At 41.8% G+C, this 16,954-nt stretch overlaps 1 protein-coding gene across 1 annotated transcript in view; it reads left to right on the top strand.

Moving 5' to 3' along the window:
- TANC2 (tetratricopeptide repeat, ankyrin repeat and coiled-coil containing 2) overlaps positions 1 to 16,954 on the top strand; it is a 713,500-nt gene that overhangs the window by 526,732 nt on the left and 169,814 nt on the right. The window contains exon 10 of the mRNA XM_077806150.1: positions 16,285 to 16,548. Within this exon, the coding sequence (XP_077662276.1) occupies positions 16,285 to 16,548 (264 nt within the window). The remainder of the gene's footprint in view (positions 1 to 16,284; positions 16,549 to 16,954) is intronic.

The following is a 16,954-nucleotide window of genomic DNA, read 5'->3' on the forward strand; positions in this document are numbered from 1 at the left end:
TACAGAATGTAGTGGATAGAATCCTCTGCAGACGGGAAGTAATCTGCTCCTCACCCAGATCAATCTGTTCACTGCTGAAGAGATCCCTGCATGTCAAAAGGTTTTTGGTCCAAGTGGCTCCACATGCTACTTCAAGAGTGTAAATCTGGAGAGCTAACATATTGAGAGAATTCCTTTTACAAGTTAATCATATTCTTCTTCACTCTTATTCATGACTGGAAAAGACCTACCCATTTCCCTGGAGCTCACACATTTCTTGAGTTTTAGTTCCTCCTCTGATTCCTAAATTGATGAATAGATACATTATCTCATCTCTGCCCTGCCTCGGGCCGGTATATTATTTATACAATATTTATGGAATACCCTAGATTATTTCCCTGTCACTACAGTATCATACATGATTCTTGTAAAATCTCTTCATCTAAATGCCTTGATGTGTTGGTGCCAAATGAAACAAGGCAATAGAGTCATGAAGACATTATTGGCATTCCATTACTTCTTAATAATGCCACTAGCCCACAAAAGCTTATGCCCAAATAAATTTGTTAGTCTCTAAGGTGCCACAAGGACTCCCCGTTGTTTATACATTACCATTGTATCTCATACTTACACAAAATTCACTGGTTTCCAAATGATGTTCCAAAGAGCTGGCTGGTCACATGTTACTTGCTAATCTTCCTTGTTTCCAGTTGCTAAATCACATTAAAGACATCTAACCGTAGAATCAATACTTGCCTAATGTTACTTTTTTACAAAAACAGATGATGTAGATGCCTTCGGGAGGTTCTCTTTGTGATCACAAATTGGGGGATGAGCAATTGACAGGATAGAATCATAGAATATCAGGGTTGGAAGGGACCTCAGGAGGTCATCTAGTCCAACCCCCTGCTCAAAGCAGGACCAATCCCAAGTTTTTGCCCCAGATCCCAAATGGCCCCCTCAAGGATTGAACTCACAACCCTGGGTTTAGCAGGCCAATGCTCAAACCACTGAGCTATCCCTCCCCCCCCAAATAATATGTATCTCTATTCAGATGTGGTCCACACTATGTCAAAGGTCATTACTGAGGGTCTGGCTTAAGCCAACAAAGCTCAAGAAATAAATAGTCAAGCCTGCAACTTTTTGTTGTGCTTAGCTATTATTATATGGTGGAAGGAATTCTATACGTTCCCGTACTTTTCTCTCACCGTAAAATGTCTAGGCGGCTCTTAAAAGGCATCTTATCCATGTGCTTTGATGGTCTTTGTGGCCCCAGTTGTCAAACTTAAAGCGATTCACTTTCATTTTATGCACCTACGTATCTGTTTTCAGGCATCTATGTAAGGAGCCTAAGTAGGAACCGAGGTGCCTAAATCAGCACTTCCGTGCATAAACGTAGGCACCTAAGTAGGGATGTAAATGCCTAGTTTTAAGTACTTATATTTATAAATTGGGCCACATGTAACTATTTGTTCCACCTGTGCTCTTTAAGTTCAGTCCTGTCTGCTTTCCTTGGTTACACTTTATTTCCACATTTTTTAGATTGTGCTCTTCAGGTTTTACATGTCTAATCGGTGTGAATAAATGACCATCTCATGCTTACTGAGCCCCTGAATAAATTGTATTGTTTGCATTAGAGTAGGTTACTTTGAAGTCTTATGTTCTCCAGCGAATACAAGGTTCAGTCTGTTTAGCTTTTCAGTATAATGAATGTTCTTTAAACTCAGAATCCTCCCAGTTCCAGCCCTCTGCACCTTTTTCAGGACATATCTGTCCATCTGTTCCTCTAAATATCTGTTTCGAAAATGGAAATCCCTAATCTTTTCATGTAGATGAGTATTGGTGACCAGCCTTGTATGGTAATAATATCACAGTTACTGGGAAAGGGTCCAGTCCCGCACTTGATTTGAAGGGAAACAGCCTATTGATTTTCAACCTACCTCCTCCCGTTCAGTGGGCAGTTTATCTAAGTAAGAGATGTAGGTTCACACAGTAGAACCTCAGAGTTACGAAGACCTCGGGAATGGAGGTTGTTCGTAACTCTGAAATGTTCGTAACGCCAAACAAAATGTTATGGTTCTTTCAAAAGTTTACAACTGAACATTGACTTGATACACCTTTGAAACTTTACTGTGCAGAAGAAAAATGCTGATCTTAATTTAAATGAAACAAGCACAGAAACAGTTTCCTTACCTTTCCAAATCTTTTTTGTAACTTTCCCTTCATTTTTTTAGTAGTTTACATTTAACACAGTACTGTATTTGTGTGGGTTTTCTTTTTGTTTTTGGTCTCTGTTGCTGCCTGATTTAGTATTTCCAGTTCCAAAGGAGGCGTGTGGTTGAATAGTCAGTTCATAACTCTGGTTTTCGTAACTCTGAGGTTCTACTGTACCTCAAAATTGTATTATGTCCTTTATTGCTGTATCCCAGCTTAGATTTTTACCACAACTCTTAATTAGGATGATGGCATAAACAACTTTTAATTAGCTAAAATATTGAGCGTATCTGGGTACGGACAAAATTTCAATTTGAATTTTCCTGGCTTTTGTCAGTTTAAATTAGCTCATTAATGTTTGTACATAGTTATTTTCCAGAGCTGTTTTTCCTTTCTTTCTGAGTTGTTATAGTTTCTTATATGAATGGATGTTTGGAGTCTCTTAAAAAACCGCAACAGATTTAGACGCTGATAGACCATAACAATTATGCATCGGTCTTTCATAGCTGTTAAGCCCGTGTACTAAACTTTCTCATCATTTTATTACAGAAGTACAACCTATGATGTAACCATTTTTCTAAATAGCAACTTGATTCTTTTCTTCTAAAAGCCTCAGTGTCACTGGTCTATATTGTATGTTAACAACTTTCAGAATTTTTATTTAAAAAATACCTTGAGTGTGTTCTATGATGGACAGTTAAGTACAGCAGTGTTGTTGTAGTTGTGGTGGTCCCAGGATATTAGAGAGACGAAGTGGGCAAGGTGACGTGTTATTGGACCAACTTCCGTTGGTGATCGAGCACAAAAAAGCGTGTATCTTTCAGCATCGTGAAGTGCAGCCACAATTGAGAGAAAGAACTGCGTCCTGCAGTTGTAGGAAAAATGCTGGAGAAAGATTTATTTTTTCTGCTATCATAGGATGCCCAATTTTATTTCAATTGCTTTTCTTATAGTCGCACCAAAACCCCAGTAAACACAAAAATGAAGTTGTAAAGGAAAGGGGGGATTAGGGGCAGGAGGGAGAGAGGGGATGCCAAAACAAGACAGAGGAGCAGGTAATCTTTTTCTCCTGTGAGCCACTAAACCCTTTTCGTGAAGCGACAGAGTAGCTGGTGAAAATGTTAACCTAATTTTAACCCCTGACTAGTTTCCAGGGTTTTTTGGCTCTCACAATATAAAAGCAGCCAAATGTTAATGTTCAAAGACTGCTACTGAAAAAAATCTGGTAACAGAATCGTGTGCTTTTGAAATCTTGTACATCACAGTCCAACAAGAAACAGACTTTTAAGGCTCAGCTACTAACACCTTAACTACGATAAAACACAGAAAGATTTCCCAACTCTCTTATGCAAGACTACAAAATAAAATATAAATCTTCTCTAATGGAATACAAAGCGTATCAAATTGGTAGCAGTCTGCTAGGGACATAGCATTGTTCAAGTCAGTGTTTCCCTAAATATTTTTTAAAACTACCCTTTTGTGTTTTGTCTCTTTCTGGGAAAAGTGACATTTGTGGCTGTGCTGTCTAAACAATCAGCTGTTGTGTGTATGTTTCTTCCTTAGAGTATGGCTCTGTGGTGATGTACAGTTTATTCCCTGTTTAGTTATTCAGTTTTCTTGAGTGAGATTTTTGGTAAATCAAGTAGAAGAAAAGCATATGACACTAAAATAGCTTGAACAAAAACCCATGAACTATGCACATCCTTTTGCAATGCGGCAGCAATAGGGTGGATCTGTCTAATACCACATAGGCAGTTGTCTTCTCTTAAATTTTGCAAGATTTTTAAATGAAGAGCTCGAACACGAAGCAAAGGGCCCTCATTCCAAAAGTTACTCTGTTGCGGCAGCTTTCATGCTTGATGTTCTCCGTTTTGTCCTCTAGACTCCTTTATATCTAGTTGCATGTTGCTACAGATAAAAATAGCTTTGATAATAAATTCATCAAGAGTGCTAAAGAGGATAGATGATGCTGACAATATAACAAGCTGGGTCTGTTTGGAAATAACTAAATACCTTAAGGACTAAAGAGACACTAAAATGACACTTCAGCATAAAGCCAGATTAAATATTTTTGTTGTTTTAGAACTAAAAAAAAACTTGAATAATTTTAGCTTTATGATCAGTGTTTGTTAATGGTCAATAAATTTCCTAGAACTGCAGAATCTAAATCAGGGGTTCTCAAAATGGGGGTCGGGACCCCTCAGGGGGTTGCAAGGTTATTACATGGGGGGTCGCGAGCTGTCAACCTCCACCCCAAACCCCGCTTTGCCTCCAGCATTTATAATGGTGTTAAATATATAAAAAAGTGTTTTTAATTTGTAAGGGGGGGTCGCACTCAGAGACTTGCTGTGTGAAAGGGGTCACCGGTAAAAAAAGGTTGAGAGCCTCTGATCTAAATCCTTTTGAGCACCTCGATAAAGGACATCGATAAAGCACCTCGATAAAGGAAACAGGTAAATGTGAAGGATCTAATTTTGAAGAATGCTGGGCTTTCGTACATTACTGCAGCTGAATGTTGAAAGTGATGGCAGTGTTGGTAGTTAGATAAGAAAGGTCAATATCTATCAGGTATAATCAGGCATGAGGGGAAAAAATCAGTGGGTCATGGATTTGCTGTCAAGTTAAATACAACACATATCACTTGAGGATACTGACTCATTTCTTGTGGTACTAAAGTAAAAAGTACAAATTGAGTGGAAAGAAAACTGAATTTAATTTGTGTGTATTTATGGCATCATTTGTGGGAACTGTCAGGATTGAGAGGTCTAAACAATTAATCTACCCTAAAACAAAAATGATTATTCATAAAATATGTGTATAGTACTGTACAGTTACAAAAGGCTTTCCAAACATAGATTAAGACACCATTCCTCCCACGAAGAGTTTGTTAGTCCACGGGCCAGTTTCTGTCTCTTCCTAACTTTGAGTAATGCCCTACTCCACATGTAATGGGACTGCTTATGGAGGGAGATATTACTCAGCATGAGTAAGGGTGGCAATATCTGGTCCTTAATAAAACAAATAGGTCAACAGATCAGAATAGAGAAATTGAGTGAGGGGATTATTAATATGGAGAAGGGAAGAAGGAACTCTTGAAGAGCAGGGTTGAAGGAAGAGGGGAAGGGCATGTGGCATATGAGGATGGGGAGATTATTCCAGGTGTACAGCATGAGAGAAGGAGCAAAGATGAGTGGGAAAAGAAACTGAACGAAGCGGTAAATTGAGTGGACTGGGCAGAACATTGCAAGAGGGAGAAGCGGTGATGCCAGCATGTGATTTTATCCTGAATATTGCAATGTTTGATGTTTTCCTTAAAATCCCAGCTGTTGGGGATGTGATTAGATGAGAATCTCAGCTTTCATTTTAAAAAGGTCAATTTCTAGCCTTCCTGGTTGCAGAGAAACACATGATATCATGACCCATTCTAAAAACCATAAAACCAACAGGCAACTAAAAATCAGTCACATTTATTTTTTAAAATCTTGTGGTTTTTTTAGACAATCTCATTATTTTAGTGGACATGACTCATGATTTTGGGTTTGACATTTCTGAAGGGGGAAGAAGTTAGCAGAACTATTGATGGGCCTTTCATGAAGGGAATAAATCAGGAGAGTGGTGCGGTTAAGTCACAGAGAGAAAATGATATTTGTCTAAATGACCCCAGTAGCTGTGGTCATCCTTCTAAAACCCCAAATTCTCAGCCTCCCGTAATAAACATAGGGTGTGGAGTCAGGTAGAGAGAGTAGAAAAATAGCACATGGCCCTTACGCACCTCTGCAAAGGCAACAAACTCTGTGTCCTGGATAATCTGATGGTGAATCACTGTACTGAAGATTTTAACTCTGAAACAGCCCTTGGATTCGATTTTTTTTATTAAGGACATGTTTAAATAATATTTTATAGGATATTTAACTTTTCTTGATTGAGCCTGTAAGAGGGCGCATCTTCACTGCTGTCTTCTTGCCCTGCAGAAATCGTGCAGACTCCACTAGTTGTGCATTCACAGTGCCTTTTATTTTGAGTTCCCTCCACCAATATCACCCCAGTCCCTTGCAACAGTCTGTTTACAGTATCTTCTGTGCTTTTGGCCCTCTAATCAGGACCTAAGGGAAACAGAGGTCTCCCTTCTCTGAGGCCTTTGTGTGAATGGACTCAACAACCCTGTTCCCTCCTACCCCCGCCACTTCCTTCCTCTTTATCAGATTTGGGCTGATTTTTGGGTATGTCTATGCTACGAAATTAGGTCGAATTTATAGAAGTCGGTTTTGTAGAAAGTGTTTTTATACAGTCAATTGTGTGTCTCCCCACACAAATGCGCTAAGTGCACGTAGTCGGCGGAGTGTGTCCACAGTACCGAGGCAACCGTCGACTTCCAGAGCGTTGCACTGTGGGTAGCTATCCCACAGTTCCCGCAGTCTCCACCGCCCATTGGAATTCTGGGTAGAAATCCCAGTGCCTGATGGGGCTAAAACATTGTCGCGGGTGGTTCTGGGTACATATCGTCAGGCCCCCCTTCCCTCCCTCCTTCCATGAAAGCAAGGGCAGATAATCGTTTTGTGCCTTTTTTTCTTGAGTTACCTGTGCAGACGCCATACCACGGCAAGGATGGAGCCCGCTCATTTAACTGTCACCGTATGTCTCCTGCGTGCTGGCAGACGTGGTACTGCATTGCTACACAGCAGCAGTTAATTGCCTTTTGGCAGCAGACAGTGCAGTATGACTGGTAGCTATCGTCAATGTAGTCCTGGGTGCTCTTTTAACCAACCTCGATGAGGTAAGGGGCGCCCTGGCAAACATGGGAGTGACTCAGCCAGGTCATTTCCCTTTTAAGTTTCGTCTCATGGCTGTTGAGTCCTACCAGCAGTGCACTGTCTTTTAATCAGCAGCCAGCAGAAGATGATGGCCAGCTGTCATACGGCACCGTCTTCTGCCGAGCACCCAGGAGATGACGATGGCTAGCGGTCGTGCTGCACAGTCTGCTGCCAGCAAGATATATAAAGATAGATGAAGTGGCTCAAAACAAGAAATAGACCAGATTTGTGTTGTATTCATTTTCTCCTCCCTCCCTCCGTGAAATCAACGGCCTGCTAAACACAGTTTTGAGTTCTCTTCTTCAGGTTTTGAGTTCTATCCTTGAGGGGGCCATTCAGTTTCTCGCAAAGCCACCCCCTTTGTTGATTTTAATTCCCTTTAAGCCAACCCTGTAAGCCATGTCATCAGTCGCCCCTCCCTCCACCAGAGCAACAGCCGACAATCGTTCCGCGCCTTTTTTCTGTGCAGACGCCATACCACGGCAAGCATGGAGCCCGCTCAGATCATTTTGGCAATTAGGAGCGCATTAAACACCACACGCATTATCCAGCAGTATATGCAGCACCAGAACCTGACAAAGTGAAACCGGGCGAGTAGGCGACGTCAGCAAGGTGATGAGAGTGATGAGGACATGGACACAGATTTCTCTCAAAGCCGGGGCCCTGGCAATGTGGGCATCATGGTGCTAATGGGGCAGGTTCATGCGATGGAACGCCGATTCTGGGCTCGGGAAACAAGCACAGACTGGTGGGATGGCATAGTGTTGCAGGTCTGGGACGATTCCCAGTGGCTGCGAAACTTTCGCATGCGTAAGGGCACTTTCCTGGAACTTTGTGACTTGCTTTCCCCTGCCCTGAAGCACATGAATACCAAGATGAGAGCAGCCCTCACAGTTGAGAAGCGAGTAGCAATAGCCCTGTGAAAGCTTGCAACGCCAGACAGCTACCAGTCAGTCGCCTGGCTGCTGGAAGACACAGCCAGACACCAGGGCAGTTAGAAGAGCACAGGAGGGTGAGGTGCGCATCAGAGAAGCTTTGAAAACCAGTTTCATGACTGGCCAGGCTACGGTGTGAAAGTTCTGTTTGTTTCTCCTTGATGAACCCCCCCATCTTCCCCAGATTCACTCTACTTCCCTGTAAGCTAACCACCCTCCCCTCCTCCCTTCGATCACCGCTTGCAGAGGCAGTAAAGTCATTGTTGCTTCACATTCATTCATTCTTTATTAATGCATCACACAAATAGGGGGATAACTGCCAAGGTAGCCCAGGAGGGGTGGTGGAGGAGAGAAGCACCAGGAGGGGTGGTGGAGGAGGGAAGGACAAGGCCACTCAGCACTTTAAAAGTTTAAAACTTTAAAACTTATTGAATGCCAGCCTTCTGTTGCTTGGGCAATCCTCTGGGGTGGAGTGGCTGGGTGGCCAGGGGCCCCCCCACCGCATTCTTGGGCGTCTGGGTGAGGAGGCTATGGAACTTGGGGAGGGGGGCAGTTGGTCACACAGGGGCTGTAGCGGCAGTCTGTGCTCCTGCTGCCTTTCCTGGAGCTCAACCATACGCTGGAGCGCATTAGTTTGATCCTCCAGCAGCCTCAGCATTGAGTCCTGCCTCCTCTCATCACGCTGCTGCTACCTTTCAGCTTCAGCCCTCTCTTCAGGCCACCACTTACTCTCTTCAGCCCGCCACCTCTCCTCCCGGTCGTTTTGTGCTTTCCTGCACTCTGACATTGTCTGCCTCCACGCATTCATCTGTGCTCTGTCAGTGTGGAAGGACAGCATGAGCTCAGAGAACATTTCATCGTGAGTGCGTTTTTTTCGCCTTCTGATCTTCGCTAGCCTCTGGGAAGGAGAAGATCCTGTGATCCTTGAAACACATGCAGCTGGTGGAGAAAATAAAGGGACAGTGGTACTTAAAAAGGCACATTTTATAGAACAATGGGTACACTATTTCACGGTAAACCTTGCTGTTAACATTACATACATAGCACGTGTGCTTTTGTTCCAAGGTCGCATTTTGCCTCCCCGCAGCACGTGGCTAACCCCTCCACCCTCCCCATGGCTAACAGTGGGAACATTTCTGTTCAGCCACAGGCAAACAGCCCAGCAGGACCAGGCACCTCTGAATGTCCCCTTAAGAAAAGCACCCTATTTCAACCAGGTGACCATGAATGATATCACTCTCCTGAGGATAACACAGAGAGATAAAGAACGGATGTTGTCTGAACGCCAGCAAAAATACACTAAAATGCTTTGTTCTACAATGATTCCTGAGTACGTGCTACTGGCCTGGAGTGGTAAAGTGTCCTACCCATGGTGGATGGAATAAGGCTGCCCTCCCCAGAAACCTTTTGCAAAGGCTTTGGGAGTACATCCAGGAGAGCCGCAAATGCCAGGGCAAATTAATCATTAAACATGCTGCTTTTAAACCATGTATAGTATTTTAAAAGGTACACTCACCAGAGGTCCCTTCTCTGCCTGGCGGGTCTGGGAGGCAGCCTTGGGTAGGTTCGGTGGGTACTAGCTCCAGGTCCAGGGTGAGAAACAGTTCCTGGCTGTCGGGAAAACCGGTTTCTCCGCTTGCTTACTGTGAGCTATCTACAACCTCATCATCATTATCTTCCTCATCCCCAAAACCTGCTTCCGTGTTGCCTCCATCTCCATTGAAGGAGTCAAACAACACGGCTGGGGTAGTGGTGGCTGAATCCCCTAAAATGGCATGCAGCTCATCATAGAAGCGGCATGTTTTGGGCTCTGACCCGGAGCGGCCGTTTGCCTCTCTGGTTTTCTGGTAGGTTTGCCTCAGCTCCTTAAGTTTCACGCGGCACTGCTCCGGGTCCCTGTTATGGCCTCTGTCCTTCATGCCCTGGGAGATTTTAACAAATGTTTTGGCATTTCAAAAACTGGAACGGAGTTCTGATAGCACGGATTCCTCTCCCCATACAGCGATCAGATCCCGTACCTCCCGTTCGGTCCATGCTGGAGCTCTTTTGCAGTTCTGGGACTCCATCATGGTCACCTCTGCTAATGAGCTCTGCATGTCACGTGCAGCTTGCCACGCTGGCCAAACAAGAAATTGACATTCAAAAGTTTGTGGGCCTTTTCCTGTCTACCTGGCCAGTGCATCTGAGTTGAGAGTGCTGTCCAGAGCGGTCACAATAGAGCACTCTGGGATAGCTCCCGGAGGCCAATACCGTCTAATTGAATCATAGAATCATAGAATATCAGGGTTGGAAGGGACCCCAGAAGGTCATCTAGTCCAACCCCCTGCTCGAAGCAGGACCAATTCCCAGTTAAATCGTCCCAGCCAGGGCTTTGTCAAGCCTGACCTTAAAAACCTCGAAGGAAGGAGATTCTACCACCTCCCTAGGTAACGCATTCCAGTGTTTCATCACCCTCATAGTGAAAAAGTTTTTCCTAATATCCAATCTAAACCTCCCCCACTGCAACTTGAGACCATTACTCCTCGTTCTGTCATCTGCTACCATTGAGAACAGTCTAGAGCCATCCTCTTTGGAACCCCCTTTCAGGTAGTTGAAAGCAGCTATCAAATCCCCCCTCATTCTTCTCTTCTGCAGACTAAACAATCCCAGCTCCCTCAGCCTCTCCTTATAAGTCATGTGTTCTAGACCCCTAATCATTTTTGTTGCCCTTCGCTAGACTCTTTCCAATTTATCCACATCCTTCTTGTAGTGTGGGGCCCAAAACTGGACACAGTACTCCAGATTAGGCCTCACCAATGTCGAATAGAGGGGAACGATCACGTCCCTCGATCTGCTCGCTATGCCCCTACTTATACATCCCAAAATGCCATTGGCCTTCTTGGCAACAAGGGCACACTGCTGACTCATATCCAGCTTCTCATCCACTGTCACCCCTAGGTCCTTTTCCGCAGAACTGCTGTCTAGCCATTCGGCCCCTAGTCTGTAGCGGTGCATTGGATTCTTCCGTCCTAAGTGCAGGACCCTGCACTTATCCTTATTGAAACTCATCAGATTTCTTTTGGCCCAATCCTCCAATTTGTCTAGGTCCTTCTGTATCCTATCCCTCCCCTCCAGCGTATCTACCACTCCTCCCAGTTTAGTATCATCCACAAATTTGCTGAGAGTGCAATCTACACCATCCTCCAGATCATTTATGAAGATATTGAACAAAACCGGCCCCAGGACTGACCCCTGGGGCACTCCACTTGACACCGGCTGCCAACTAGACATGGAGCCATTGATCATTACCCGTTGAGCCCGACAATCTAGCCAGCTTTCTACCCACTTTATAGTGCATTCATCCAGCCCATACTTCCTTAACTTGCTGACAAGAATACTGTGGGAGACTGTGTCAAAAGCTTTGCTAAAGTCAAGAAACAATACATCCACTGCTTTCCCTTCATCCACAAAACCAGTAATCTCATCATAAAAGGCGATTAGATTAGTCAGGCATGACCTTCCCTTGGTGAATCCATGCTGGCTGTTCCTGATCACTTTCCTCTCATGCAAGTGCTTCAGGATTGATTCTTTGAGGACCTGCTCCGTGATTTTTCCAGGGACTGAGGTGAGGCTGACTGGCCTGTAGTTCCCAGGATCCTCCTCCTTCCCTTTTTTAAAGATTGGCACTACATTAGCCTTTTTCCAGTCATCCGGGACTTCCCCCGATCGCCACGAGTTTTCAAAGATAATGGCCAATGGCTCTGCAATCACAGCCGCCAATTCCTTCAGCACTCTCGGATGCAACTCGTCCGGCCCCATTTATTGCGTCCACAGTAACCCAAATTTGACCCGACAAGGCCATTTTAAGCGCTAATCCCCTTGCTAATCCCAGCAGTAGAATGCTAGAACTGAGGAATCCTGAGTTCTATTCCTGGCTCTTGAAGGGAAGTGTCATCTAGTGACTAGAGCAGTGGTTACAGGTAGTATAGCAAAGCACATCATTTTGCAGAAAGCAACAGTTTGCTTGACACTTTACAGACATTTCTGAATATGAGATTCCTGTCCTAAGGAGTTTACAGTGTAAATAATCTGGTTATATTTGTGAAATTCACTGCTCCATGGTTGCCTCTTGCACAATTTGTTTAAACTAATGCGCTGTAGGGGAAACGGTCCTAGAACACATGCCTGTTCCTGCAGCCATCACATGATTAACACAGTTAAGCAATTTAATATAAAAATCTGTCCCTCTCGGAAGCAGATTCCTCATTATTAGGACTTCCTATTCATTGGCTATAGCAGCTGTGAAAGTTATAGAATCACAGTTCAGAGTTACACAGCAAATAAATCTCTGGGGATTTACCCTAAATATGAGCTGTAGCTCACAAAAGCTTATGCTCAAATAAATTTGTTAGTCTCTAAGGTGCCACAAGTACTCCTTTTCTTTTTGCGAATACAGACTAACACGGCTGCTACTCTGAAACTAAATACTTTGTTTATGAGTTCTTTAATCTAACAAAGTTGTGTTATCAGGGGAAATTGTTTGCATAATTTGGAGGGTCATTTTAACTATAATCTGATGCTTTGATTATAGGATTTGTCTGTCTCTCTGCATGTATAATTATATATAAAATATCTGGCAGACAGATAGTTATCTACAATGATGTCATTATGTCATTCGTGTTTGCTGTAAAACAGTTCCTCTTCAAACTGTTTCCAGAGGTATCTTCTCCCCAAAACAGGAAAACAAATACCTTGGGCCAAATTCAGGCCCCGTGTTTTTAGGCACGGATATGTTTGCACTTTAATGATGCAAAGGCAGTCCTGTTGTGGATCTGCATTATATCTGTTCCAAGAGTGCATACCCAGTCCCCATGCAACTACATATGGAGATTACTCCTGCAAAGCATAATTAATCCACAGCAGGGGTGAGTGTAAGAGATCATGGGGATACGTGCTTAAACACACTCATCATCTGAATCAAGAACCTGTCCTGGAGCGCCCTTGTTGCAGCCCTCTCCATAGGAGACTTTAGACTGTGAATTCGGCAGTTTTAGGGGAAGAATTGCCTCATATGCTTCTCTTTTTGGTTGCAGGTATTCCACTACTGGCTAAACACATCCTGAAGCCTAAATAGCTTCCTGTATATACAAGTGTTATTAACTTTTCTCCATGTAGTATTACATTGAGACAGACTCATTTGACGTAGACAGTGTGACTTGTCTGAAATAGAACTGTGTTCTCTAAAACAGTGATTGAGAAGTGGTAATTTCATAGCTCTGATTGCCTATGGTAGGCACAGCCCGTTTGCTGCACCATTACTTATGTTTTAGTTCTCCTCAGCGACATGCACTGCATACTAATTCAGGATGCTGAGTTTTAGCAGTCTTTTTTTTTTTTTTGTCCTTTTTAATAAAATGAAAACAGTTTTGGTTTAAAATAGCTCACAGAACAGATTAAAGCCATAGAGCAACTGATTCTAGCCTCCATAGTAGTATTTAGATAATCCAAGACCATTCAGAAGGTAAATTAACCCACAGGGAACAATCCCAAATACCTGAGTCAGTGAAGAATTTGCACATAAAAACAGCCTGATTTTAAACCAGTGAAAACTACATTTCAGGTAAACACAAATTAGCAGTTAGGAAGGCGACCGTCAGGATTTATTCTTCCATTTTCTGTTGCTGGTTCATTTAAAGCAAGATTATTGCTAAAGTTCCTATCTGTAAAGATATTTTGTTTTCCACAGTTTGCGCTATTTGGAGATTATTTCCTTCAGTTGATGATATGTTTCTGCAAAGATGATTGGAAATATGTGGATATATACCTTTGGCACAAATTAATTTTTACATAAATACATGGTACAGCAACACAAACTGAGACTATGAAAGACAGATTCTAGAAAAGGCATCTGAAAACATATTTTCCAATAATGAAACAGTGACTGGAGGTGGGGATCTGCTAACAACATCTGTTTCTTGTTATATCTCATTTCCCCATTTTAACATATAAAATTGTTTTCCCGACAGAAAATTTATATTTAAATGCCAGCAAGAATATATAAAATATTTAGCACTCCTGTAGTTGTTTTGAACGTAAAAATGCTTTACAAACATTAACTAATCCTTGCAGCACCTCTGAAATAAGGAAGTATTGACCCCATTTTACAGAGGGAAAAACTAAGGTACAGAGTGGTAAAGTCATTTGTCCAAGGTCCCCAATTAAGTTAGAGCCAGACCTGTGATTAGAACTCAGCTGTTTCTGACTCTGTCCTGTGCTTAAACCACTTGGCCACACCTTGTTAGAGGTTCCACCTTCTTTTTGAAATAATCTGGTGAATCTTTAATCCAGCCAGGCATTTTTCTTGAATATTTTACACTCATTTTACAGTGTTTACTTTTCTAAAAGGACTTCAATCTGTTCTTGTTAAAGGTAAGATCAGCCCTTCTGTCCTTTTTCTGAACAGTTCAAAGAAAAGTGGGATCTGCAGAATGGTGACGTTTCACTATGTCATGGTGCACTGAATTGCCCTTTGCACTTGTAGGAGTATTAGATCTCCTTGCAAGTATCCTTTTTGTTTTTAAACACTTGAAACTCTCAAAAGTCAGAGAAATATCTAAAATCAAGTGACAGGTAGCTCTTGTGACACTAACAGGCACAGTAACTTCTGGGATGGCATCTCTTTTGTCTTGTTCAGAATACAATAGCTTCACTATTAATTCCTTCAGTTATCTTTTTCCCCCTTGTTGTGATGCTTGTGACTTTATTTATAAATATTTAGCCCTGATTCTCATTATATTATCTCACTACAAATATTAAATGTCATTATCAGACACAATGGGACAGATTAATCCCTGAGTACTTCCACTGAAGCTAATGGATATTCAAAATGCTATTATTTGGGATGCTGTGGTTCAAATTGTCTAAGAAAATCCATTAAAATCCTATTTTGCGAGATGGAACTGTTCTCTTTACGAATTTTGCTTTAATTTGAAATTTGGCATAGAAAGAGCTTAAGCATATGCTTCTTTGGAGTAATTTTGTATTTGATTTTACCAATATAAAAGAAATTAAACCACTCTGGCTGTTGTTAATGAGCCCACACAGATACAAGCCATTATGGCTTTACATATCTCTTCCTTCAGAAATGATCTTTTGTGTGAATGCAAGGAGAAAAGCCTCTTTCAGAATACAGAGCATTATAATAGAATATTTTGGAAAACAGAAATGTGATTTTTGTACTGTAAATAGAAAGTGCTTAAATCATGTTGTGTTGTCCAGGGGCATGTGGCAATCGTTTGTTGCATTTTAGACACATTAACATAGAACTTTGGTTTGGAGAGGTAATTACAGTGGTTAAATGGAAATAAAAGCGTTACAGTTTCAATGGAGGAATGGTTTAGAAAGTTATATTAGTTATATTTATAGACATTTGAGGCATAGGAAAGTTCAAGATCAAGTTGGACATCTGGTTTCCTGACAGCACAGGAGGGGTGGAGGGTGAGTTGAACAGGGTGATGAGTTTGGGCTGAGAATTCTCTGCCTATCAATTAGTAGGATAGAAATTTGGATACCTGGGGCCAGTTTAGACTGGTATAAGCAGATGCCTCCCTCCCCATTGGTTTAAGTGGAGTAGCATGCACTTATAGCAGATTTGAATTTGTCCCATTCACTTGAAAGATATTGAGCAAGTTAAAAAAAATTGAAAGGCTTTTGCTTTGGCAATGTTATCATGGTGGAAGTAATACCTCAAGTTGAAGTCAAAAAGAAAAAGAAGGAGGAGACCATGAAACAAACCCCAACAATGTAGCACCAACAATGTAATCACACAGTAAAAAGGTGAATTTATGGATTCCCTTTGAAGCTTCATAAGCTCTGTTAGAAATCAGATGTGACCTTATGGGTTAACATTTATACCAAGTTGATTTTTCTAAAACAAATATACTACTGTCGTTTATTATACTCTGTAGTTGATTATCACAAGCATGTTTATAAACTTTAAACTGATATGGTTTATGACTCACTGCATATTAGAAGAAAATTGAGACATTGAGCAAAACAGACTTTGTATTTGTTCTTAATCGCCTTTATTATAAGTCTGTGAGTTTGTGTGTTTGAACAAATACAGTTATATGTAGCATTTTAATACTCGTGATAACTGCAAATGCCTTTTAGTAATGTCAAGCAAAACTTTTCAAAGCAGTAAGTAGGACAGCTTCACTAGGTTCTGTAATCTCTGATTTATGTGAGAATGCTGGAAAATATGATCAGCTTTATTTTTGTTATTTTCATTGCCCATATCTTATATTGTTATGTACGCAGCTACTTCTTTCTTTATTATTCATATCTTTTTTATTTGTTCCTTCAAGCTACTTTGACAAGCTATTCTGAAAACATGGAGCGCACTAAATATGGAGGGGAGAGCAGCAAAGAACTAGGATCTGGAGGAAACCTGAAACCTTGGCAGTCTCAGAAATCCAGCATGGACTCCTGTTTATATCGTGTAGATGAAAATATGACCGCCTCCACCTACAGTTTAAACAAGATCCCAGAAAGGAACCTAGAGACGGTTTTATCCCAGTCTGTGCAGTCTATTCCACTTTACCTTATGCCACGGCCAAATTCAGTAGCAGGTAAGAAATAATTTATTTGCTGTTAGATCAGATCAAAACAAGCCATCAATACAGACTTCTCATTTACTGTTTTCATACAGTGTCTTTATGCAAAGAGAAGTTCTCATCTCCTCAGGAAACTGCCATTGGGTGTGATAACGTTCCATTTCCGTCTGAAATGCCATTTATAAAGTGAAAACCACCGAAGGAGGAGTACATTTTCCACCCAGTTAGCTCAATTATCTAGGCTCCCAAAATCTGGACTTTTTAAAAGTTTGTGGCCTTCAGATCATTTGAGAGTGTTTAAAAAAAATCTGCTTTAAAAAAAGTCTAGTTATTATTTTTTGATTAAATGCCATCCCAATATTAACCCCAGCCTTAGTTCTAAAATAATGCATAATTTCCAGGCATAAAATTTTCAGCTCCA

This window comes from Eretmochelys imbricata, chromosome 27 (assembly GCF_965152235.1).
Source record: "Eretmochelys imbricata isolate rEreImb1 chromosome 27, rEreImb1.hap1, whole genome shotgun sequence".
Lineage (NCBI taxonomy): Eukaryota > Metazoa > Chordata > Testudines > Cheloniidae > Eretmochelys > Eretmochelys imbricata.